Consider the following 26,873-nt stretch of genomic DNA (forward strand, 5'->3'; position numbering starts at 1 on the left):
AATGACCCTAAGCACACAGCTAAAATAACGGAGTGGCTTCACAACAACTCTGTGACTGTTCTTGAATGGCCCAGCCAGAGCCCTGACTTAAACCCAATTGAGCATCTCTGGAGAGACCTAAAAATGGCTGTCCACCAACGTTTACCATCCAACCTGACAGAACTGGAGAGGATCTGCAAGGAGGAGTGGCAGAGGATCCCCAAATCCAGGTGTGAAAAACTTGTTGCATCTTTCCCAAGAAGACTCATGGCTGTATTAGCTCAAAAGGGTGCTTCTACTAAATACTGAGTGAAGGGTCTGAATACCTTAGGACCATGTGATATTTCAGTTTTTCTTTTTTAATAAATCTGCAACAATTTCAAAAATTCTTTTTTTTGTCTGTCAATATGGGGTGCTGTGTGTACATTAATGAGGGAAATAATTAATTTAAATGATTTTAGCAAATGGCTGCAATATAACAGAGTGAAAAATTGAAGGGGGTCTGAATACTTTCCGTACTCACTGTATGTATGAAAACTGCTAATAGTCCTCAAAATGGTACATCAGTGGATTCACACAGTTGTCGTATGTCTCTGATGATCATTTAAAAAATGCTCAGCAAGTGTGTGGAAATGTCAGGGGAGTATTGGCCTGCCTATTTTGTCTTTGCACCTGGTTAACCTTTTCTGTTTTTTCAGGCACGGTAGCATTCTCAGCAAAGACCCTCCTCCAGACAAGAAATATAAAAGTGACAAAGCCACTGTGGTAACCCAGGAATTTGACCCTACAGGTGAGTTAAAGATGTAGACTGTTAATTGCCAATTTCTTTCCTTGAAGTCCCCCCCAAAAAAAAAACTCTCCTCACTTTTCAAGTCTATGTGATGGGGCAGCATAATATCTTCATAATGTTAGAAGCCCAGAGAGCGGTATCAGGTTTTGGCCGGAGCTAATCAGATGTGCTGTAAATTTTTCAGGCAGATGGGGAGTGCATATGTAATGCTTTATTAAAATTATATCAACAAAGAAGTTTTATTTACCTGCTTCGTAGATACATGAGTAGGGTGTCAACTTTCTGTAATCATTTAGTGCAGTAGATGAGGGCACACCTTTCCCTTTAAGTTTGTTCTCCCTCACCCACCAATCAGCAGACAATTTATGAAGATTGAATGAGAGACCAACACATCTCAGGGGCTTGAAGAATTAAGATTGTCCTGGGAAAATAACTCTTTTGAGTCTTCAATTCATTCCGCCCGCAAGTGCATCTCTCTTTGCCCAGAGGCCTCCTCATCTGTTTCTGTTGTTTTGCTTTTGACTTTGTAGAAATAAGCATGCAATTAAAATGATTTGCTAGAATTCTCTGTGAACAAATTCAGAGCCATTTGTGAGGCCAGATAGGTTGCTGTTTTCCATCTGTTTCAAGGATTAGCATCTTGTTATAAAAAAATGGTTGTCTTCCCCAGAGAGAACAGGCTTGCAGTTGTAATATGTGCAAAACAGTACTACTGTTGATGTAAGAGTTCAAAGTGCAATCTATTGTCATTGAAACTGACAGCCAACTGCGTCATTTTGCCAGATATCGAACTTAGACCCTGTCAAACTATGCATCTGGCTGTTTTTTTTTAAACTCTACAAATATGACATTTGTTGTTCTTCAGTTTATCATCACGATTATTATCCTTGCTTGTCCAAGAAAATCAATTCAGACTAATCAGAAAGGCGCTAAAAAAGGTGTTAGAAGTACACAGTACATTCAGGACCCAGACCCACAGTACACTGTAATGTGCTGCAAACAGTAAGTGAAATACATAATAATTTACAGTCCTTGACCGTAATCTAGATTGCTGTGGGCTCAGATCATCAAAAATACCAAGAAACCAACAAGGTACATAGATGCAGATGTTGTGCAAGTTGTATTCAATTGTAAGTACTTGCCAAACCAAGCATCAGGTAGGGTCAACATCAGAGACAGGAAGAGGTATGGTTTAGGAGAAAGATGGTATATGCAGTGGCAGTTTTTTGTGCCTATTATTCTCCCCTGGAAGATGAGCTAAAACTTTGCATGATTTTCACTGCAAATATTTAGAAAAGCTTTAATTTCCAGAACTGGCATTGTTGTAAAAAAATTTTTTTATAGTATATTTAATAGTGATTTTGCAATAATGTTAACCATTTGTAAAAAAAAAAATGTTTCTAAAGCTAAGAAAAAAGAGTATTCAAAGTAAATGGATAATCAAACCTTTAAATCGTCCCTACCTTTGCAGGGAATACAGTAAATGTGAGAACAAAAAATAAGTTTGGGTATACCAAAACATTTGCATGCATGTTGTAAGCAACAGGTGTTCAAACCAAAGCTTACCTAACCACATCTGGGAAATAAAGTTAGTAGTTACATGAAGAAACCGTATTTAAAAAAATAAATAAAAGCTGGAAATAGGTCCTTATTTCAGACAGTTTACATTTTCATCATTCTTATCTAGTGGTTCTTTTGTTTTCCACAATCTTAATTTATTGGAGAAGAAGAAAATACTGTTGCTGGGAATCAGTGTAATGTTTCATTTGCATCCTTGCTATAACGATCGAAGAACTCCACATAGGTCCTAATTAAAAGTCATGTAGTGTCATCCACTGAGTGATAATTAAACCAAGAATTCAAGGTTAGAATTTCCAGTTCTTGTGCTTGAGCACTGTCCCCCCTTCTATTTCCCACAAGCTGCTATTTAGTAGGGTACCAATTATACTTAGATGTCAGCTGACAGATTTTGAGGAGATTTTCTTTTGTTGGCTAACTATAAATATTTTGGATTGCAGAACTGGCATGTTCATAATTGTGTGAATGATTTGACCTGTGGTCTTAGTCTTTTAAACTCATTTTTGGATTGAAAAAAGTAATTGTTTTAACAGCAACTAGAACAGTGTTTGAAAGCTGTGACAGCTGCTTAACTAAACATCTTTTGAGAACCATTGTTTCTGAAATACTCTAAGGATGGTTCTGATAGTTTTAATCTTCTTTCATTTTCCTTTACAGTATATTTACAGATTTTGATTACATACATACAGACCTCGCAGCTGTCATTCATTTCAATGTTAACAATGTTAACCTTTCTGTCTTCATCTTCAGCCTGCAGTTAGGCAGCTTGCTTTCTTCTGTTCATATGGTAGACCACCTCAGCACTCTGGGATTTCAGAATTTAGTTTCTTTCAACTTTTTTGAAAAATGATATCTCAGAACCTCAGGCATACTTGAATAGATTTCAGTATAAGGTTGGCTGGGTATAGCATATACTGATACTTTCTTCCATTCCTAGCCTAACATAGCCTTTAAAACCACATTGAAATTATGCATCTGATTGTGTTTTAACTTTGCTTTAAGCTATCCCCTCTGTTAAAAGTGTTTTGTTTTAATACACTTTGATTCCAGCGAATTTCAGACTAGGGTTGTATGGTATTCCAGTACTGAAAACCTCAATTTGTAAAATGGTACGGTACCAGCATTTCGTTAATTTCGATACTGCAAGTAAATGGTAGTTTTCAAGAACCTTTATGTTTAGTTGTTTCTGAGCAGAATCCATGCTCCAAGGGATTTTTTTTAATGTTTGTATTAAATTAAGATGGGATCATCAAGGGGCCCAAACCAATCTTTTTCTTGATTTATGTAGTGCAGTGTACAAGGGAGGCGAATGATTGTGCGACAGAGTAGCAAGGTGCATGTGTTATATGGGATCTGAGAATGAAGCATTTGTGAGATGGGGGGATTAGGAGGCACTCTCTGCTATTTGTTTAGCAACTGTTTTGTTTAATCCTATACTGGTAAACATAATACTACTAGACTTTGCACACTTTTTAAAATTATGGCATTGCAGATCCACACAGGCTTTTGGCTTAAATGGGTAAACAACTGAAGGCTTATTAACAGATTGGATTGTCCAGTTATGCATTGAGAAGGGAATAGCAGCTAATTCTGATCACTGACCAGTTCATTTCACTTCTTCATTCTTTGTAGCTATTGAATATGGTAAAGTAGTATCTGTAGTGTTCCACATTTCCTTTTGCTGTTTTATTTATTGTATTTCCTCATATTCACAGTGAATATTTTCTTATGATGTAAGTGAATAATCATAAAGGTATTGTTCTAAAATTTTATTTCTATCATTTCTTCATTTCTTTACCAAGACCACTTTACAATAGGAAGTGTTCTAATAAATAAGCTAATGTCATTCAGTGTAAGAACTGATGATAGCCATATGTTCATCCACCTAGGTGTGCCTTGTTAAATTTAACTGATTATGCAGTGAAAAGCCATATGAGGAAAATGATAGTGTGAACTACTGTATTTACAGAATTTATTATGTAAAATTTTTGCATAGTAATATTAACAATCCTACTATAGATTATTTGTACAGTTCACACAACTGCATCTCAGCCTTCTCTAGCACTTAATAAAAGTTGATTAAAATGTAATTTAATTTGTTTCTTGTAGCCTAACACATCCTAAGCATTTTGCAACTTCTACAGTGTTGTCAAATGTGTTTATATTTGTCAAAATAAATATTTAAAATATTTAAATATAATATGTTGATTTAATATGAGATAAAGAAAACTTAAGGAAGCATCGGTAACACTGTTCTTAAATTGCTTCTTTATTATTTTAATATATTCTCCAACACCTGCATTTCCTGTGAGAAAAGATAATTGCACCTAAGTAACTCACTTAAACGCCTGACCCAAAGTATACTGATAATTTGGCTCAGTTGAGTTCACTGAACATAGCTTGAGCTGATTGCAACCAGCCCTTTTGAATTTAGTTAAACCTTAGCATATATTGACTCTTACCATGAGACTGAAGTAATCCCCACAATGTTTCTGGACGAAAAATATACCACTATCAGCGGGAATTGCAGAAGAGATGAGGGAAAAAGTTTTAAATTTTCCCAGTCAATAAGGGGTTGTAAAGCCATTTCTAAGGCTTTGGGACTTGAGTGTACCAGAGAAAGTGCCATTATCTTCAATTCTAAAACATTTTGAACAGTAGTGAGTCTTCCTAGGAAATGCCAGCCTGAAAAATTTGCCCCACAGGCACAGTGGCAACCCATTCAAGAAGTCACAGTTGATCCCCGAAAAATGTTCAAAGATCTGCCTCTGAGGCCTCCGTTAAAATTATCGTTCATGACACTGATAAAAAAAATAAAAAGGGGGACAATAAAGAGTTGACTGCAGTGGGTTGGCACCCTGCCCAGGAATGGATCCTGCCTTGTGCCCTGTGTTGGCTGGGATTGGCTCCAACAGACCCCCGTGACCCTATTCGGATTCAGCGGGTTTGACGATGGATGGATAAAGAGTTGAAAGGGATTCATGAGAGAATAGCAAGATGGAAAGCCCTGCTGTCAAAAGAGTAGCATCAGTGCTAGTCTCATATTTGCAAAGAAACACCGTGATTATCCTCGAGCCTTTTGGAATGAAGTTCTATGGACAGACGAGTCAACAAGAGCACTGTCAATGAAGCAGATGCCATATGTCTATTGTGAAGCTAATGCAGCATTCAACTGCAAGAACATCACAAATTAGAGTATAGCATGAGGGTGGTGGTGTGAGGATGCTTTGCTACTTCAGGATCTGGAAGACTTTACATTATTTAAGGAACTCTGCACTTTACTAGAATATTCTTAAGGAGAACATCCTGTCCTCTTTCTATGACCTGAAGCTGCGGTGTAATTGGTTAATGCAGCAGGACAATGACCCGAAACACAAAAAGGAAGCAGTTGAATAATTAAAAAGATTTTCAGTGGCCTAGTCCTGACTTGAGATGCTGTGGCGGGGCCTGAAACAAGCAGTTCATGTTTACAGATACAGTATACTGGTATATGTCTGAATTTACAGCAGCTCTTCAAAGAAGAGTAGATTTGAATTCCTGAAGAGTGATGTGTGACATCAAATTATAGGAGGTATTTGTTTATGATTATTGCTGATAAGGTGCTGCAACCAAGTACTGAAACTATGGGGGCTATTAGTTTTTCCAGATAATTAACGGGGGTGTTGGATACCCTTGTTCTTTGAAGAGGGAAATTATTTAAAAACTGTATTGTGTGTTCACTGAGGATTCCTTTCTTTAGTAATGCACTTTGTTTGAAGGTCTGAGGCCATTAAATGTGTAAAACCTGCAAAAGCAGTGGATATTAGCAAGAGGGAAAATACATTTTTACAGCAACCTGTTACTACATTGTTGTTGCTATTATTATAACTGTATTGCAAATTATAAGTTTGTCTGAACATTCTTTTCTGCAATCTTCTTATGATAATGAATGTTACGTTAGAGAGCAATTGAGCCAGAGATAAGCTTATATGGAATTTGCTATCTTTAAAACATAATTGCAGGCTAATAATAATTCACAATATGAGGTATTTACTGTGCTTTTTCACCTTTTTAAATAAATCAGTCAGATCTGAAGATGATGTGTCTGCTTGCTGCCTCTTTGTTTGTAAATTGTGTTTAAAAAAAAAAAAAATCGGACATTCTTATATATTATGAAAATCATCAGGGCTTTTTTTTTAGTATCTTTTTTTTTTACTCGACCTGCTTCAGGCAAGATAAAATTAAAGCTTCAGTTAAGTTTTTTTGTATATACTGTAAATAAAAAGGGTTGTAAAGGTGGTTCAGTAGTTAAGGTCATAAGAAAAAATAGATTCTATAGTTGTTCATCTAAATAATTTCATTATAGTATTTTGCTTTCATTGCTTTTATTCAGAGGAAACCTAGAAGTTTTTGTTTTTCATGTGATATTTATCATTTCCCCAAAGTTGGTGAAATTAGACTACTGACCTTGCTACTGATATTAGTTTCACAAATGATACGAAAAAAATGCTGTTGCTAAACACTGTAATTAAAAAGAGAAGAAAGTTCAGTTTTAAATTAGTTATCTCGGACAGTTAAAGCCATTTATTTAGCCCACTTCTGCTTAAATATGACATTCATCCTCCAGTTTCATCTGATGTTATGTTTTTTTGGCCACTTCTTCTTCCACATCTGCCTTTGCATGCTGACTGCATAAACTCCTTATTTATAAAATAGACTGTTTCATTGTGTGGCCAGCTTCTAAAAAAATCTGCTACTACTAAGACAAAGAGCAATACAACACCACCAACTTAAGTAGCCCTTTACTATTAAACAAGTCAGTGGACCAGATGTACTCCAAGGCTTGCTCAGATTTTTCTCACAATAGTGCTAGTGCTTCTGGTATTTTCTAGAAAGATAGAATAAACTTAAAAAAAAAATGGCATTCTGGCCTCCAACATCACATGTCTGCATACAGTGAGTGATAGTTAATCTCTCTTTGTTTACATTTAATGAATTAATTTAGGCGCCTAACAGGCTTAATTATGTTCTCTAACAAAATAATGTAAGAAAACAGGGTTGGAAACTAATACAATATCAATGTGTGTTTCATAGCGTTGAAGTGGGTGACATACAAGGTGATCATCACTATATCAGAGTAAAGTGGGTTTTAAATCACTTGGACGTGTCTGTCCACGATATACTTAGGCATTTACTTATAACAGCCAGATTGATGCTAGACATTCTTGCTACAAAATGAGCATACTGTAGATCCATTACAAATAAAACTACCACCATGGAGATATTCAATTTTTTTTTTCCTTGCAGACGGTAGAAACTTTTGCTTCAATGCCTTTACTTCCTGATCCACTCTATTCACTTGTTGTGTTTATCCCCATCTTTCTCTTGCTTGACAAGTCCCCAAACTCAATCCATCGCTTGTTCAACTGATAGCGCTCTCTGTGTAGATCTCTCTTTTAAATTCCGTTGATGTCAGCATGGAGTGCTGGTGGTTGGCTGGGTGCTTGCTTTGCTTCTGTTGCATCATTGCTGTCAGGGTGTGCCTGCTATTGCTCTATTATCATGACTGTGGGCTGTTATAGATTACACACTGAAATCTGGGGCCTTAAGAAGTAAAGTGTCTTTACTAAAATAAACGTGGTAATTGTAACATTGAGTTACGTTAAAAAAGAGACTTAACTGTATATTAGATGACCTACTGAGTCTTTGATTTTTTTTTTTAGCCAGTCTAAAGCATTTTGACTTCTGCTGGTGTGTCCATCCATTATCCAACCCTCTATATTCTAACTACAGGGTCACGGGGGTCTGCTGTATTCAGCATTTTTTCCTTTGATTGGGTCAATACATTTCTTATTAGTTGTGTTTTAGCATTTTTTATAAAAAAGAGAAAGGACACTGAATCTATAGACTTTATTTGTATTTATTTAATTTTCACTAATCTGACAAACTAAAATATTTTGTATATTTTGCAAAATGCCCCAATTTCTTTATGAAAAAACCTATTGCAGTCATGGCCGAAATTATCGGCACCCCTAGAATTTTCCCAGAAAATGCACCATTTCTCCCAGAAAATTGTTGCAATTACAAATGTTTTGGTATACACGTTTATTTCCTTTATGTGCATTGGAACAACACAAAAAAATGGAGAAAAAAAGCCAAATCTGACATCATTTCACACACAACTCAAAACCCGGGCTGGACAAAATTATTGGCACCCTCAACTTAATATTTGGTTGCACGCCCTTTGGAAAAAATAACTGAAATCAAGCGCTTCCTATAACCATCAACCAGCTTCTTACGCCTCTCAACTGGAATTTCCGACCACTCTTCTTTTGCAAACTGCTCAAGGTCTCTCTGATTTGAAGGGCTCCTTTTCCCAACAGCAATTTTGAGATCTCTCCATAAGTGTTCAATCAGATTTAGATCCGGACTCATTGCTGGCCACTTCAGAACTCTTCAGTGCTTTGTCTTCAACCATTTCTGGATGTTTTTAGAGGTATGTTTGGGGTCATTGTCCTGCTGGAACACCCATGACCTCTGACGCAGACCCAGCTTTCTAACACTGGGTCCTACATTGTGCCCCAATATCTTTTGGTAGTCTTCAGATTTCATGATGCCTTGCACACACAAGGCATCCAGTGCCAGAGGCAGCAAAACATCCCCAAAACATCTTAGAACCTTCACCATGTTTGACTGTAGGTACTGTGTTCTTCGTAGGCCTCATTCCGTTTTCTGTAAACAGTAGAATGATGAGCTTTACCAAAAAGCTCTACCTTGGTCTCATCTGTTCATAAGACGTTCGCCCAGAAGGATTTTTGCTTCCTCAAGTACATTTTGGCAAACTCCAGTCTGGCTTTTTAATGTTTCTGTGTCAGCAGTGGGGTCCTCCTGGCTCTCCTGCCATAGCATTTCATTTCGTTGAGCTGACACTGTTACACCCTGAGTCTACAGAACAGCTTGAATATGTTTTGAAGTTGATTGGGGCCATTTATCCACCATTTGGACTATTCTTCGTTGCAGTCTTTTATCAATTTTTCTCTTCCGTCCAGGTCCAGGGAGATTAGCTACAGTGCCATGTGTTGTGAACTTCTTGATTATGTTGCACACAGTGGACAAAGGAACATGAAGATCTCTGGAGATGGACTTATAGCCTTGAGATTGTTGATATTGTTCCACAATTTTTGTTCTGAAGTCCTCAGACAATTCTCTGCTGCTCTTTCTGTTCTCCATGCTTAGTGTGGCATATTCAGACACACAACCAAAAGGTCGAGTCAACTTTTCTCCATTTTAACTGGCTTCAGGTGTGATTGCTATATTGCCAGCACCTGTTTCTTGGCACAGGTGAGTTCAAACGAGCATCATATGCTTGAAATTAAACAATTTACCCACATTTTTGAAAAGGTGCCGAGAATTTTGTCCGGCCCATTTTTGGAGTTCTGTGTGACATGATGTCAGATTTGGCTTTTTTTCTCTGTTTTTCTGTGTTGTTCCAATGCACATAAAGGAAATAAACATGTGTATACCAAAACATTTGTAATTGCAACAATTTTCTGGGAGAAATGGTGCATTTTCTGTGAAAATTCCAGGGGAGCTGATAATTTCAGCCATGACTATATTTCTAGTCATTGAGGTAAATAATTTGTTTTAAAAAAATGCATTTCTTACTTTGGGTGAAAACAATATTGAAACATGACACCTGGCTAAATTACTGTGTGGTGAATGGTAAGGCTTTTTTTCCTAAAAGTACCTGTAAGGCATCATATTTTGCTTGTGATGAATAAGACAAAACTAGATCACAACACGACAACAACTTGGTGAAGAAGTCAGTTATGCCACACTACCTGGTGAAGAAACATGGTTGGTTAATGTATAAATACTGTTTAATTTGCTAGTTGTTTTTCTACCAGTAACTAGCACAGTGCCACATTGCCCAGGTCTTGAGTTAAACTCCCAGCCTGCTCTTGAATGTATGGGTGTTTGTATCTTTTTCCAAGGGCTAGTTGTGTGTTTTCTCCTGATACTGTTGTTATCCTCCCTCATTTTAAATATGTGCATATTATGTTGATTGGTGACTCTTTGTTTGCTTGTGAGATTGTTGGTATGTGAAGTAGTGTGTTCTGTGATGGAATACTTTCCCTTCATACATGATTCCCATCCTGCACCTGCTGAATGGCTTTTGCTGCTTCTTACCTAGAAAAATATAAAGAACAGATTTAGAAGATGACTGAATGAATTAATAGTTTCTGGTAATTAAACTTTATAATACAAGCAACAAGAAAGTCAATATGATAGTATTACCAAATGTCTTTAAATGATAAATTTATTTCAAAAAGTAATTAGTAATAGCACATATGAAATGAATGCAGTAACTGCTGAGTTGTCTTTGCAAACCCCAAAGAAATCAAGGCTAGTTAAGGAATGTGGTAGCGTTGGTTGGCAATGATGATAAATACCTTGAAATAAATACCGTTGTCATTAATTTTAGTGAGCTGCACGACAGCCTTTTCTGATGTAGCTAGTCACAAAAAGTACATTCAAAGTGTAGATGACTTGCTGAAGTAAGCAGGACTGCATGTAGATGTTTGGGTAAAGCATTTTTGTCCTGCTTGGCTTTTGTAATCTGAATATAAGTAGATGTAGTAGCCACAGATGAAGATTGGGTTGCTATCTCACTGTTCAATCATAAGAGTCAGCGGATTTGTGAGTGGGTGCCGCCTTATTTTGACATGGTACATTATAAACCAGCATGTGTATTGTGCTTCCTGAATTTCTTTTAAGCAGCTGTGCTGTGGTATATGTGCTTGACCTGCTGTATTTTATATTCCTAGTGACTGATTACACAGAAAAATGTAGTATAAAAGCAGAATCAAAATGGCTGTTAAAATAACTGTGTCTGTGTGAACAAGAATCTGTAGTTGTGGATGGGTCTTAACATCCCTCCGGTTGAGCTTCACATGGAATTCTCACATAATACTAAAGCTTTCTCACTCTTGTGCAGCATTTGATGAGTTTAATCAAGTCCTTGGTCCTTCGATTTCAATTTTGCCAGAGTGCCCACATAATTTACCTCCACATATCCCCTTGCATTGACTGATATCACTGGTGCCTAGGTTGTCATTTACCTGTGTCCATCTCACTGAAATATGCAGGCAGTATCACGCCTCATACATCAGTGTGACTTTGGCTTGTGGCATTCCACTGCATCTTCCTGTAATTTTAACTCAACCCCTTATTTAACATTGGCTACTGCACTGATCTCATCTCTTGCAAATACTACTTGCCACCTGGCTCCAGTTTACCTGCACATTTAACCACGGCTATTTGAATGTATTGGTTTCAATTTATTGAAACATAGTTGGACTCTGTTGCACAAGTATTAGTAGTGGCACTTATCTACCATAGCCAGAGTAGAGAGCAGTAAAGCATACCCCACCATTGCTTGAGCACTGAAGCATGAAGGTTCCACTGTCAAAGAAGAAAGCAGCAAAGCAAGTTAGTGTCCAGTGGAGCCTGGCAAGTGTGCACTGAAACCATTCTGTAAATCAACATAATGGTGAATGCAGTAACTCAGAAAATAACCTTCCAAATCATAATTGAAGTCAAGTGGCATCTGTTAATAGATTTGGTCAGCTTGCCACTTGCATATTCTCCATATTTGACTGTGTTACATAATTTAAGCCAGTTCGCCTTTTTTTTTCTTCCTTTCTCTCCACATATTCCTTGATGTTTTATGTCCACAACTTTTTTTTCATCCCACTCTCACAATTCCGTGTTTTTTGTTTTTTTTTTTTGTTTTTTGTTTTTATTCTTTCATCATCCTTGTGTATTTGAGCAGCTGATAGCGTCCCCAGGAAGAGCAAGTCTTTTTCGGACACCAGTAGACCCGAGTCTTATGGTAAGCAGCTGCTTGGACATTTCTATAGGCTGGTGTGGTGGCTTTTATTTCTGCTTTCCTCTTTTCTTCTTTTGCTTCTTGCCATGTCCCCTTCTTTTTGTTGCTTCTGCTAACTGCTTATTAAGGACCTTTTGCAACATGATAGGGGGAGTGGGGAGGTGGTCAGAATGTACGCAGAATGGGGTAGATGTTTGGTGCTTTTCCACCTTCACCTGTTCTTATACTGTGTATGCACAATTACTCCTGTGCGCATGTCATCTGCTCCTTGGCCACCAACACTATATGCAGTTCACTTTGACATAAATCCATCTGTATGGGTTATCAGCCTCCATTAAATTTAAATGCTCTTTTCTTTTCTGGTTCAGTAAGGTGGTGGTAGTTTTTTTTCCTTTTTTGGATAGATTTCATGATTGTGGAGAGCATCATTATAAATATGTTCAAGTCCTATTTTATTTTTATATTATACTTAGCATCGAAGAAATGACAAAAGTACAAGAAAAAATAAAATGTTAATGGAAAGAAACAATTAAAATGAGATTCTTGATTGATGTAATGATGTGAGATATATATATATATAAATAAATAAAAGCATCTTTTAAACGAATGGATCCACTTGGTGAGTAATGGGAAAAACAGTTTCTTCCAAATCTTTTATTTTGAAGAATAACTGGCACAAAAGCCCCTCATATTTAGAGTGCTTAGTGCAAATTGGTGCCACAAAATATAGGGAAATATAGATGGATACAACCAAGGCACACATTAGACTCCCTTGTAATGTTTAACTTTAAATTGTGTGGTCCTGATTGTGTTTATAAAGTGGACAGTCTTCATCTAGTTGTAGCGAATTCAAAAACTCTCGCTAATTCAATACATTGGAAACCTTCTGAGGAAGTATCCAAATGATCCAGGAAAGCGATTAGTCTTGATAGAAACGCTCAAGGTACTTGTCCTTAATATACTGTTTTCAGCTGTGCAGGTGGGTTTGGGATCATCTGGTTTAGTTAAAGTCCTCAAAGCATCTACAACAGAGTAATCTCTTGGGTTTCTGCAACATTCTTTTCATTCATTTTAGTTAGTTCAGTTACTTTGCATTAGAAAACCCAACATCAAAAACTCCAAATGCTGCTAGTGGATTTTGGATGGACATGTGAGCCATCTTTGTATGTTTTGTTGCTTCAAGAAGCTTGTCCATAATGGACATCATTCACCTGCTACAGGAGGGAAGATGCTCTGTATAAACAATAAGTACATACGTGTTTTTATGTTTGTCTTTTTGGTTGATTACTGATTGGTTTACTAGCCCAGCATCAGTTATTCTTTATTATATGTTTCAGTGTAAACCAAATGAATCCTCGCAAGGCAAACAGTTAACAATACATATTTGAAATGTCAAAGCTAGAAATACACCAGTAAGGTTAAACTGTAGTACTAGCAGAAGCTAGAATGTGATATTGACAGATGCCAAGAGAAATTTGAAACATTCTGCCATTAGCAATATGTATAGTAATAATAATGCACAAAAAATTGAACTGGGTTGAGAGCTGTAGCAGTTACTAAGTAAAGCCTTGTTCAGAGATTATATATAGGAATTGTTTCTCAAAAACAGAGTGCGTTTCCAGCATTGGTTTAAATGATGATGGTCCACAAAAATTTCAGAGGTTAGGAGCCACAGAACTAGATAAATAGTTTTGGATATGGTATGTAAATTAACCATCTTTAGAAGGTCTTTGTCTCGTTTTTATTATAGATGGCAGTGATGACAGTTATGTCGTATTGTATTGGCTTGTTTACAAGTTTACTGCAAAGTTGTATTCAGCTGAGGTATGATGTGAAATACAGCGGGGCATGACCTTTTTTGTAATTCACGCCATAACACGCAGCATGACTAATTTTTAGAAAAAGCAGGATAGTCAAGAAACAATGTTCAACAAATTGATAGACAATACAAAATCAATGCCCATATCCAAGTACTCTCATTGTTTTCTGTTCTGTTGTAGTGTCCTTGTTATTAGATGTTTTCATTGTATCCTTACTAACTCTGGGGTAGTGCTAGTTAAGTTTTGCATGTACCTCTAATTTTCAAATGGCAAATTTGTCAAACAATGATAGACTATTAAAGCCACTGATGAATTACCCAAGGTCCGGCACTACTAATTCTGTTAGATATGACTCAATAATTGTAGAAAACAAGCAAACTGTATGACAGATTTTTTTTTTTTATAAACCACAAGCCTTTGCACCAATCAGGGTGTGGCTGTGGTGCACCTTTTAATCTGCTCTAATCATCAAAAAATACGGAGAGTCTTCATCTCTGATTGAAGGCTCAAAAAATGTAGTTTTAATATAAAAGATAACTACTTTCAAGCATAACCTACTTTGTTGGCTATACTAAAGAATTGTTTAGTTAAAGATTTATAGTATGTAATTGTTCTTGATAGTCAAATATATCCATATATATAAAATTATATAATCGTAGTTTTATGGATTCTGTGATGCTTTCAGTCTGCTTCTGTCCTTTTAATTGTATAAAGGTCTTAGGAATGTTGAAATATTTTTTCTCGCTGCAGTTGTAACGCTGCAATATCGCCAAACTTACAAGAGCCAAGTCCTTCTTTAAAGCCTTTTGGGCACAGTAACGATAAAATAGTCAAAAGAGGCGCATACTGTCTTTTAAAAGATTTATTTATTGTATTTACTTGAGAGGCCTATATCTTAATTTCAGATTATTTTTAATTTCATTGTAATAGAAAAAAATTCTAGCTGCTTTTGCCCTGTGTGAGAAGTGAAAACTTCAAAGGCTGTGTCAGCTGAACAGCCAAGTTTAGCTGGGAAACATGTGCTCTAGTGTTTTCCCGTCGCAACCATGGACTGCCATTACTTTGTCAAATTTGTTATCAAATGTAAAACTGTAGCCACAAGGTTATAATAAATGTACTGTAAGCTGTCTATGTAAGAAACTTTATGTAATAAGTATTGAAACATAATAACTTAACAGAGAATACCTCCCACAGCATCATAGTTACTCAGATCCTCCCTTCCAGTGAGCACTAATTAAGGATTCACTTATCATTTACACAACACCTGAACATTGGGGAGCATCTTATGATGTGCACTAATGCAGAAAGGCTGTTATTTGAATTGGTTAGGAAACAATAAAATCCATGCTGTTTAATTGTTGGAGAAGGATTTGACATTTTAAATCTATGAAGATGCAGTTCAGCCTATCTGGAATTTCTCTCTATAGTTCCATTGACACTAAGAGACAAGATAGAGAAACCAGAATTAATTTGCTTGTCCATTTTCATAGCCTGTCCGCCTTTCTGGCCCAATTTGCTTATATTAGGCCGTCTAACTGTAATTTCTCTGGATCAATATTTCCATACCTGTGCCATCTTCAGCAAACTAGCCGTTGTTATTCACCATTCTGTTTTATCAATTTAAATTCAAACAAAGTAACAACGATTCATTTCCAGGGAATGTCAAAGATTGTGTATATTGAGGACAACGGTGCTTAATGTGAAAAGCTTTATGGGCCAGGTGCTTGGAGGACTCTCTTTGGACAGTCTTATTTTTGGTCTTTTGTCTGATTAGAAAAGCTGCTGCCCCAGAATTTTAACATTGACACGGAGTGTAACAAGTTATTATTAACGTTTTGAAATAAATTTGTTGTGTGACATTTTACATACTGAATCTCTCAGTATGCTGCTTTTCATTTTAAAGGCTTTGTTGAGATTAAACTTAATTCTTTTTATTTTTTCAAACTTAATTTTGTAATCTTTTTCCATTGCCATTGAAAGTTGCATACCATCCATTGCTGTGCCTTTTGTGGCTGGTATGTGTATGGACCTCACTGGCAGTTCTTTTTAACTGAACCATTGCCCAGCCACTTACAGTACCCCATTAGTTTTGAACCGCAATTACAAATAAACATCTTGTTTCAGGAACTATTTTGCGCCCCAAACTGAGACACAGAAAAGGTAATTCTGAGGAATATGCTCTTGGGTTTTGGTCCCGTCTCTTAATGCACAGCTGCATTAGACTGCAAGGTGTGCCATAGAAGCATGTGACAATCCCAGACGATGGAGCCTCCTGGATCCAAGCATGGGCATTTCCCAGGAACTCCCACCGTTGTCTTGTCAAGTTCATGCAGCTCTGCATGCTGGGAAGAATGTATGTGACCAGTGCATGACAGTCCCTGGTGCCGGTCCTGCTATTTCAGGGTCAGCCGGGTGCTGGGTTGCAAAGGTGGTGGGTTTGGGAGGCTATGGGATCTCCCAGAGTCTGTGTCAAACGGGATCTTCTCTACTGAACCTCAAAGTAACAAGTTTGTCTTTGAGGGGTCTTTTGTTTAATCAAGGGTGTTTCCCTGGGTTATCTTTATCATTAGACATCTAACTGCCTGTAGCACTCTCAATAAACCAAGCTAAGTTAGAAGGAGTTGGGGGCTGGACTTTGTTTATAGTTTTTAGTTTTTTTTTTATTTTTGTTTGTTTTACCACTTTTGTTCTGTTGACAGGTCTTGTTCAGCGCTGCGTAATTATCCAGCGGGATGAGAATGGCTTTGGGCTGACGGTTAGCGGTGACAATCCCGTCTTTGTGCAATCTGTCAAAGAAGGTAAGACTCTGGCCACCAGTATTTCTCCTTGAACTTAACTTTAAGGTATTGCCTCATAGTGCCGGTAACTAAAATTGGCCCTGATGTTAAAAGTTACTTGTAATTAGTCATCTGTGAGGTAAAAAGAAACATAACCACTTTGTAGTGTTTTTCACTTTACCACCATTACATCATTTAGAAACTAACCTGATGTTTTGTGAATGTTGTGAACACCTGCCATCTCCCATACATAATACTACTTTTTTTTTTTCTCTGTATCTGAATTTTGTCTTGTGGCTTATCTAGCAATGTTAAAGTGTCACTCCAAAACTATTACAATATTTTTTTTATTGATTATTTTTTACAGTATTTGTATTGGTACAGTTCATAAATATATTCTTTGTGAAGTGCAGCCTATGCTTTTCTAAGTGCAGTCTTGTAGATTGTATTTGATCTTGATCGCTATTTGCTCATTATTGAGTTCTTCAGCCTGGAATTTTGACTAGTTTGTGACTAATGCTAGTTGTACATTGTTCTTAACCTCCTCCCCTTCAAATAAATTAGATACTAAAATCAAATAAAAAGAAAACCAAAATGTCTTCAGACTCATTCATACTGGAAATGACTATCTTTCTCATATGTTTTTCCAGCTGTTTCTGAGTATATCCAGCTTTCTCATACTTGTACACAAAATGTATGAAGTGCTAAATGAAATTGGCCGTTGTACTTAAACACTGCACTATTTTAATTATTTGAAATCTGTAGAAATGGTCCTGCTTTCCAAGTGAGCCACAATTTGCAAGATAGGGATATATAATGTCCGTGGCACAGTGTGTATTGTGTTTTCCATGTATTTTCAAGTGGGACCAGCATGAATTGTACTGTTCCTGGCCCCATTGTGCTATTATGCCAGTGATTCTGACTCGCGTTGCATGAAATTTCACCAAATTCCTGTTCTTTTGCTTCCCTGTCACTTTATTATTATTTTTTTGGGTATGTATTAGTATTACTGAATTACCCATTTCGGCTTTAACCTTATACATCATGCCATGCCTGTATACTTTAATGGATGATGTATCAAAGCCTAAATTATTTACCTTTTTTTTCTGCAGATGGAGCAGCAATGCGGGCTGGGGTACAAACTGGTGATCGCATTATCAAGGTTAGTCTTTCACCAAAAAACCAAACAAAAAAAAAAAGTTGTCATGTGAGGCAAGGGATGACACATCTATTTCCAATAACAAGTGAATACTCATTACTTGCACTATGTCCACTTTTTTTTTTCCTAGGTCAATGGCACCTTAGTGACACATTCAAACCATGTGGAGGTGGTGAAGCTGATCAAATGTAAGTACTTAGAGAAGTGAATTAACCTGAGCACTATTAAGAAAAGTGCATGAGTGATGCATAGAATAGGGTACATTGAAGGTGCACCACCCTCAATAACTGTCCCTTGAGAATGTATCGTTTTGGTTTCCTCAAAGCACAATGTGTATTTTGCCTCCTGCATTGAGGTTTATTTAAGGACGTATCCATGTTGTTTAATCATGGTTTTTGCACATTTAATATTTTACACCAGCTTTTTATTTCTTTCCTCATTTAGCGGGCTCCTATGTAGCACTGACAGTTCTGGGACGGCCACCAGGTTTACCCCAGATCCCGTTATCTGAATCTGAGGGAGACCCGGGGGCACTTGGACAAAATGTGACCTCACCCCACTCGCCTGGTACAACTGCCAGTGACCGAACGTCTAGCACCTCTGGTACCTCTGACCTCATCACTGCCCCAGTGCTAGTATGTGTAAGTGGCCGTCTAGGCAACACTGTGAAGGGATAATTACTGTTGGTGTACCTTTACTGACCCTTTTTGTTTTTTAGGAGGAAAACAACATTGTTTATAACCAGAAAGTGGACATCCTACAAAAGATGCTTTCAAAAGAGGTGCAGGACCTCCAGGTATGTTCTGAGGTTTAAATTGATTGACTTATCTTTCTATCCAGTTTATTGGGTGCAGGTTAGTCCTTTACCAACTTATTATTTTGGTGGTTGCCTGTTTGTACATATTTCTTCTTAAGTCACACATTTTATGCAGCATTCTCCATCTTTGTAGTCTTTTCTGTCAGTAGGTCTCATTTGAAAATGTGTCGGTTTAACTGTGCATTCTGAATTTAAGTGACAAAGTACCTAAATTAAGCTTGCTTCTCATCGCTGCAGTAGACCACTTCCCCAGCAGCATCACGTCATTCTTACTGCTTTGAAAGGGGAAACCTCACTATCTCTGTTTTTGCAGGCATTTAGTAAATTCGGTTCATCAGGGTTCACTTGTCATCTTATTGCTTGTCTGGCTTTCCATTGTGGACATCTAAATTTAGTCAACCCAGCTCCACCTCCTAAAAAAGTAGAACTATTGCCAGAACCAGTTGGTCTCAGAAATATTGCTTTGTTTTGGTTTCATTCTGAATTTCCTTCTCTCTTTTGCTGCTTCCACAGGCAATGAAGGAGGCGTACAGTCGAAGCCCCAACCCGAAGCTAATGAAGGAGATCCAAGAAGCTAAGAAGCACATTCCAGAACTGCAGAAGCAGCTGATAAAGGTTACTGGCATGCCACAGGTACTTTGTGAAAGGATTGGACAGTAATGGAATGTATGGGGTTTTTCACATGAGGAACCACTGTTTTAGATACTTTGGTGTTTGTTTGGGGGTGTTCAGGATGTTAGTAGTTAAGAGTTATGTGTAAAGAGTAAAAGAAGCTTAAGAATTTGACTGAAAAGTGGGGTGGAGCAAATGCAAGTGCTTCTATCAGATGAAGGAAGGTTGCTATCAGCGGTACACTACCATAGAAGCAGGGTAAACCAGACTGGAGAAATAAGCGTGTCACATAATAAAAGATGTTAGCCTATTTGGCAACCTTAGCACTTGGCCAAAAAGACTGCTTATAGAGGCAGTTTTTAACATATTTCAGTGTAAATTACTATAGTATTGGTGGAGACTGGGTCAGTGCAGGGGGATATTTGTAGTAGTAAAACCTTTTACTTCAATTAGGGAAAAGTAGAGATATTGAAAAACACCTTAATGTAATCGGTGGGGGGCAAAATAGTCTGTTGACTGCCTCTTCTCTGCTTAAAAATGGTGGTGAGTTTAGGAACTATATTGTCACTGTCAGGGTACAAATTTAGACTCTTAATTGTTGAACATAACCTTTCATTAAATTGGTTCTATTTTGTGCCAAAAGCTTAGCATAAGGCACACACAGCATTCCATAGTAACTCATTTCGAAGTCTGAAATTTATGTTCATCCTCATTTTACAGTGGATAAAGCTTCATTTTATGCTATTTGCTGGAGTATAAACATTTTTCATTTAGGTTTATTAACTTGTTTTATCCCTTTTTGCATTAATTTCAGGACAGCATTCAAGGCTTACGCATACCCTCTGAATCTCTGCAGATCAGTGAAGTAGATGAAAGCACAGATGTGGACCAGACTTTGTCCCCTCACATGGACAACAGTGGACTGGGTGATGTAAGTGCCCTATGTAGCTATGCCTTTCAGATAAGTTTTTCTTTAACACCAGAAAAATTTTGGTACAGGACACTAGTGTAACATTGCTCTCCTCCTTTCTCCATGAGGAAATGCCAGCCTCTGAACAGTGTAGATGCACTTTAATCAGTTCGTAATGAGCTGCTGCATTCAGCTTAACTAGTCCTCATGATGACATCCGGCTGTTCAACTCAAGTGCTGTTTCATTTAGGAAACAGTCTGTGGCTTAGTTGATGTCATGATTGCTGGTGTGGTGAGCAGGTAAATGCTGCTCCCTAGTGGATATAAAAGGACATGCTTCTGGCTTGGACCTTCAAAGATTATACAGTATTTGAAATTCAGAGGTAATTAGTTTATTGTTAAAATATGATAGTTACCTAAGCATTATATACAAACAGCATACAAATTTGCTAAAATCAGGAACATTTTCAGTTTAAATATACAATATTTTAGTAGAAAAGTAAAATACTTTTGGTGGCTAGAATAGTGAGAAATGCTTAATTAGAAATTTCTTGTATTGAATTCATCTTCATGAAGTTCATTAAAATCTTAGCTGAGCTACTCTGAGGTTATTTCCTGTAAGTACAACCCCAATTCCAATGAAGATAAACTTTATTGTTGTTATGCAAATTCAAAATGAGTGAAGATTTGCAAAACAACAAAGTTTGAACATTAGATATCTTGTCTATGTAGTGTATTCAATTGAATATAGGTTGAAAAGGATTTACAAATCATTGTATTCTGTTTTTATTTACGTTTTACACAATGTCCTAACTTCATTGGAATTTGGGTTGTATATTATCATGAACAAAAGGTGAGATACCAGTGATACCGAGAATGTTCTTAAGTACTTTCATTATAGGAAGGGTGCTATATGAATAAAACGTATTATTATTTTTATTGCTGGGCACATTCTGTCAGACCTTCTGTGACAGCATGATCTTTAAAGTGCTACACTATATTTGATGAGATATTGACTTTGTGCTTAGGGACAAGGGCATTGTCAGTAAACAACCACATTGGTCACAACCATATATTTGTGGCTGCGGGTCATTTCTGTGTAAATGAATTGGTTTTCTATGACATAAGCTAAAAACTCCAAGAAGACTTTGCTTTTGAGCAGTCCACAAAGAACTCCTTTCTCCTGATAAGGCAAATTTACTGTACATTGTTGCAAAGGTCACAGGTAATGGACTAAAGTGCAAAAAGGTCATGCTAAGAATGGACCACTGCACAGATGACATATACCAAAAGAAGTATACAGACTTATTTGCTTAGTTTCAGTAGTGAGACTTGAAAGGGGAACAGCCACATCGTTCTATCTTTTAATAGTAAAGAGTACTCTTTCATGGGGGGGCGGCAGCGTGAAATAATTCAGTTGTTTTTATTTAAATGGCCAGAAAAGACAGACTGGTGACTTCACTGGTTTAGTACTAATTTGGTTGAAGAATTTAAAATCCCAAGAATCATTGTGAATTCTTCCATCAGCTCAGTAATAGACTAGTGTTCTCAACAGTCCTCTTTTCTCTTGTGAGTTATACAAAAATGCCTACATCGTTTCACACCTTGATTTTTCACAAAGCACCTATGGGAAAAGAGTACCTTTTTGCTACTGAAAGACAGAAAAACATGACTATTCCCCTTTAATGCATGAAATTGTTCATGATATGAGGCTCAAGAGAGACAGATTGTAATTAAGTATTTTTAAAATTACAATAAGAGTAAACTATATGTCCTCCTCTTACGTTGAACGTAAATATGGCTTTTAATTGTGTAATATACTATGTTCTCCACTTTGCATTGCACAATACAATACAAGAATCCTAAAAATTCTCTCATGTCTCTGTGCTTATAAAGTGTTTGGCAGTTTATCTGCATTTGCCTCCACATGCATATTGTCTGCTATGCTCCCTATTAGCTTATTGCCATGTTATGAAACTGAAAAGTGGCAGAGAAAGGAGAAAATTAATCTGAGCATATTGGTTGGCTCTATCTAATTTTTTTGTGAATTGATCTGCACAGGTAACCTCATACAATCTGTATGCACTCTCGGAAAACCTCGACCAAAGAGAGGCTCCTTTTCAGAGTCCTAAGGCAGTATTCAAGGAGGGGGTGAACTTTTTTGATACAACAGAGGCTGATGATGCACTTGACCTGGTGAGTCTAGATAGTGGAGAAAAACCTGACCACATATTGCCAGTGATTTCATTATTACATGTGTTTGTTTAGTGTTTATCCAAAGAAATATATACATTAAAGAAACATTGGTATAACAGTTTCTACATTGTGAGTACCTGCATTTTATGACTGACTCAGATTCGTGCAGTGTATCAGTGGTGCATATAACACATCTGTAGCCTTTGTCATTCTTGGGTACTTATACCATATAGCTTTTCATTTTTGCTCTTTCTAAATTCGTATGAGTCTGATTTCTATTTAAACTCACAGCTGTCAAATAAAGTAGTGAAGTGCCACAGAAGCCGAAATCAAAATTTTAAAAATAGGTCTACATTTTATAACATAAACTTCATCTGATTAAATAGACATAAAACAAAGGGCTTTCATCTAAAATAAATAATTTAAAGGCTTATGAAACAAGGTAAATTTTTATAGAACCTGTCTTTAGAACAAAATTTCTTAGGGTGCGTTACAAGTGGTGGTCTAAATGTTTTCATCCTGACTTGGACAGGGTATTCTGTGGTTGCAGTGCCCCATGATAAGCTCCTGCGTACTAAATTGTGAGTTTCAGTTTTTTAGCATTTGTAGCTTTATACTGTATGGGTCTTATTTTATTTTTTAACAAGTCCACATGGTTGCAGGAATCAACAAAATCAAGTATTGTACTGTTGTGGAATTTGTAACACCACAGAGCAATAAACCCTTGAAAATTAATTTTTACCTAGTCGGTGTGTCCCAAGACCAGTCATCTTCACAGTTAAGAGATGTGTTGCAGAATTCTGTCATAGCATGATGTCTTTTAAGGTTGACCCAAGGTCTGGCTTGCTTTCACTAACAGTGACATATAAAGGCACAATGAAGTGAATTATAATAGAGAATGAGTATGTCCGTATTCAAGATAGCAGACACAATAGGGATTAATTATGGGTCAGTTGAACCGTTAAGCATGGCCAGTGTCCAAAATATTGACTACTGAAATTAAGCATTTCCTTATCCAGCGTACCATGAAGAACCTTAAGCAAGTGAGTTTGTTTTGGAGAAATGCAAAACGTTTTTGATGACTTTGTATGAAACTTGCGTACATCACTCTGACCCACACAGCAATTGGAACAATGGAAAGAACTGTCCAGTGCCAAAGAAATCCAAGCTCATGTGCACAATCTTCTGTGATGTTGAAGGGGTGGTCCGTACTGATTACATACATCAAAAGGCCCACGTAACTGTGCAAAACTGTGTATTCAAACAGATGGCACTCGCTCTACTTTAGAGCCCTGGCCTATGGTGACTATCATTAGTTCCCACATATTCTGGCCTACTACTCTGGGATGGGCTAAACCAATGGTAAAGGTGTCAGGTCAGTTATAGAATGCATTGACACAAACAGGACTTAAACAGTTTATGTATATTAGTGCTCGCATGAATATGCTGAAAATTTAACTTGCTCTTTAACTTACCCTTAATAGGATGGGCTCAAAGCGTTTTGATCCCTCTCGTACAGTGCATTTTTTCAGCCTTTGTATAGTGTGAACACAATAATGGACTCAATTTAGGTAACACAGGGAGTCATTGGTGGTAGTAAAAGTCTGCATTTTCTGAATTTTTCTGTTTTACCATCTAGTAATTCGGCTGACAAGCCAAAACAAACACGTCTCTGTGCTGAATTGGAGAAAAAGCTCCTTATCCCAGTGTTTCATCCTATGGCATAGGAGACAACATGAAGTGTGGCTAGCACAGTCAGCATGCTTGTATGCTAACAAGTTCTTTGTTTTCATGTCCTTTAGGATGCACATTCCCAATCTCATGTTAGCAGTCCGTCACGCTTGGCATCACAGATAATTGGGGTAGAAGATGATGACTTTGACGCTGAGCAAGAACAGGTAGGTCTTAATGAATTAGACTCTGAAAGCAGAGGGCTCCCAGTTCATCCATACACAGTAGTCACTTTTTAACCGTAGGACTGGTGACCGTGTCCAACTTTTTATTAATGCACCGGTACCTAGCTAAACACTTTCAAACTCAGGAACCTCTTTTTTAGGTTCTAGTTCATTTTGCTAATTGTCATCTGTATGTTACTGGAGGCAGTGGGAGTTTTGTTGACTTCTTAAAGGTATGTGATAATTAAGGTTTAGTAAATCGAATAATACATTTCTGCTTTGTTTTGTCTCTCTTGTCTCAGATTAATGGTCAGTGCAGCTGTTTCCAGAGTGTTGAGCTACTCAAGACTCGACCTGCACACCTAGCTGCCTTCCTCCATCATGTAATATCCCAATTTGACCCGGCACCACTGGTACGTTTCACTTTGTCTAAACATTCCGTGTTTCTTCGAATGGACAGTCCCTGTTGGGCTGCTGAGCCCTAAAAGAGTTTCTTATGTAGCACCTATTAGTGTCTGTAACTATCTATGATGTGTGCTCACCGAGTGCTACTCTTGCCTTGTAGCTCTGCTACCTCCATGCCGATCTGTACAAGCAAACCAGTTCCAAAGAGACCCGGCGTGTCTTCATGGAGTTCAATTCAACCTTCCTGGACAGAGCCGCAGTGAGTCCATCTGTGTTTTCCGGCTTTGGTTGCTATTTATGTTACAATTGTGGTGGCTGGCTTGAAATGGTAGGAGAATTTGTAAGGCTTTCCTTGAAGGTTTTGTTTTCTTTGTTTTAAATACCAATGAGGTTAGGAGAGAACAGAGCTTGACTTCTCCTGCCCTGTTGGTTTTTCAGATTGCTGATTATTGATTAGAGGCATTTTCTGTCACTTAATAATTTAAGCCTTTCTGTGGAATTGTCCATCTCTTTCATGTGTGGAAGTTAGGTTTGAATGTTACTTGTTTGATGAATATTCTCAGGGTAGTGTCTTCAGTGTGTGAGAACTGTCCTTTAGTCCTGCCCCATAACTAATAATGTAAGCAGTTTGCATGGGATGGAGACTCTGAACATATTTGTTCTTCACAAGCACACCCAATTTCCACTTGTGCATTTTGGAATGATGTGCATATGTGTATTCGCTAAGCTCCCATATGGCTCAGGTTGCTTGCCTTGTGTGGGAGACAAAGTCATTAATCGCAATTGAGTACAAATTAACACAAGTCCCTCAAATGAAGTATTCAGTCACAATAAGAAAAAACAGACGTCGGTTAGCATGTAAGGTGCTTTGTATATACCTCAAAGCTGTTTGTGAAAGCACAAAGAATAGGCCTGTGTGCGTTCTGTTAAGAAAATGCAAGAGCTTATAGCAAGCTATATGTCCACACTGCATTTATTTGTGCGTGTGAGTTGCCAGTGGCATATGTTTTAGGAAGTGTGACACCTGTGTCACCTTTGTCGAAATACATTTTTTGACAGTCGCTACCTGATTTTTGATGTCTATGATGATCATGGTTTGATGGTTTAGGCATAGCAGTGGTTTCTAATTGTTCTTTCTGCTTGCTTCTCAGAACTTGAAGGTGAATGTCCCTGAATCCATCTCTGCTGACCTTGGTAAGTTAGCATGTCCTGGTCACCATCATATACTAGTCCTGATCTGTTGAGAGGCATGTGACTGCATTCTTTCCTTTTTTCCACATTTCTTCTTCTTTTTTCATTCTAACTTACCCTAAACCCACTCATCTTCATTTTCTCTCACCCTGTGTGTTGAATGTAAGAAGGCGAGAATAGAGAATCTCCCTGAGTTATGAGATAGAGTGTACAAAATCAAGTTTGTGACCTCTTGTCCTTTACTGCATTCACAGAAAAGAAACGGCCAGAGCTAATCCCTGAGGACGTACACAGGCAATATATCCAAGTGATGCAGGACACACTATTGGCTGATGTCCAGAAGAACCTAGAGGATTTTAGGTTAGTTAGTTGTGCTTTTGAATTTTGGGCTTATTGTTTTTCAAGTTCCTGTTATCCAGTTGATCAGGCTGCTATGGTTTGCTCCTGACTTGCCTTTTCAGACTTCTCTGTTGTCACAACTGTGGGCAAGGTTGTGGTTTCCCTTACCATCTTTTGTTTCAGGAAAGCCCCTAAATAGTTTAGGGCAACATGGAAAGACAAAAATCTGGGAAATATGAAGAATTGCAAATATTGTCCAGTGATCTGTTTGTTTTTTCCTTGGATAGTGGAAGCCTGTCTGCCTGCTTAAGATGCATTTGCTACATGTCTATTCTTGACCGTCTCCTAGAAGTGAATAAGATTTTGAGAAAAAAATAACTTCTTTCTCTTAAAAATATTAAAATGAGTTAAGACAAATTTTCTGTTGCATCCTGCTCCATTTGTACCCAGAACTGTGCCTACTCTGTTAATTAAAATTGATTTCTAACCATAAAGACAAACAAGCTGGCTGATCCATAATAACGTGCAAACTTC

The 26,873-nt window shown here is 37.4% G+C and overlaps 1 protein-coding gene across 5 annotated transcripts in view; it reads left to right on the top strand.

Annotated features, from left to right (window-relative positions):
• Positions 1-26,873, top strand: part of LOC120535960 (rho guanine nucleotide exchange factor 12-like) — a 158,454-nt gene that overhangs the window by 106,388 nt on the left and 25,193 nt on the right. For 2 of the 5 annotated variants that reach the window (XM_039764194.1, XM_039764197.1), the window contains exons 3-17: positions 678-769; positions 12,162-12,221; positions 16,738-16,836; positions 17,928-17,977; positions 18,105-18,162; positions 18,419-18,615; positions 18,693-18,770; positions 19,305-19,424; positions 20,218-20,334; positions 22,375-22,509; positions 24,312-24,407; positions 24,707-24,817; positions 24,970-25,068; positions 25,961-26,003; positions 26,255-26,360. In XM_039764194.1, the coding sequence (XP_039620128.1) occupies positions 678-769; positions 12,162-12,221; positions 16,738-16,836; positions 17,928-17,977; positions 18,105-18,162; positions 18,419-18,615; positions 18,693-18,770; positions 19,305-19,424; positions 20,218-20,334; positions 22,375-22,509; positions 24,312-24,407; positions 24,707-24,817; positions 24,970-25,068; positions 25,961-26,003; positions 26,255-26,360 (1,461 nt within the window). Of the gene's footprint in view, positions 1-677; positions 770-12,161; positions 12,222-16,162; positions 16,199-16,737; positions 16,837-17,927; positions 17,978-18,104; positions 18,163-18,418; positions 18,616-18,692; positions 18,771-19,304; positions 19,425-20,217; positions 20,335-22,374; positions 22,510-24,311; positions 24,408-24,706; positions 24,818-24,969; positions 25,069-25,960; positions 26,004-26,254; positions 26,361-26,873 lie in introns of those variants that run through there. The other 3 variants (XM_039764195.1, XM_039764196.1, XM_039764193.1) reach the window with 3 other exon arrangements.

Source organism: Polypterus senegalus, chromosome 9, assembly GCF_016835505.1.
Source record: "Polypterus senegalus isolate Bchr_013 chromosome 9, ASM1683550v1, whole genome shotgun sequence".
Classification (NCBI taxonomy): Eukaryota; Metazoa; Chordata; class Cladistia; order Polypteriformes; family Polypteridae; genus Polypterus; species Polypterus senegalus.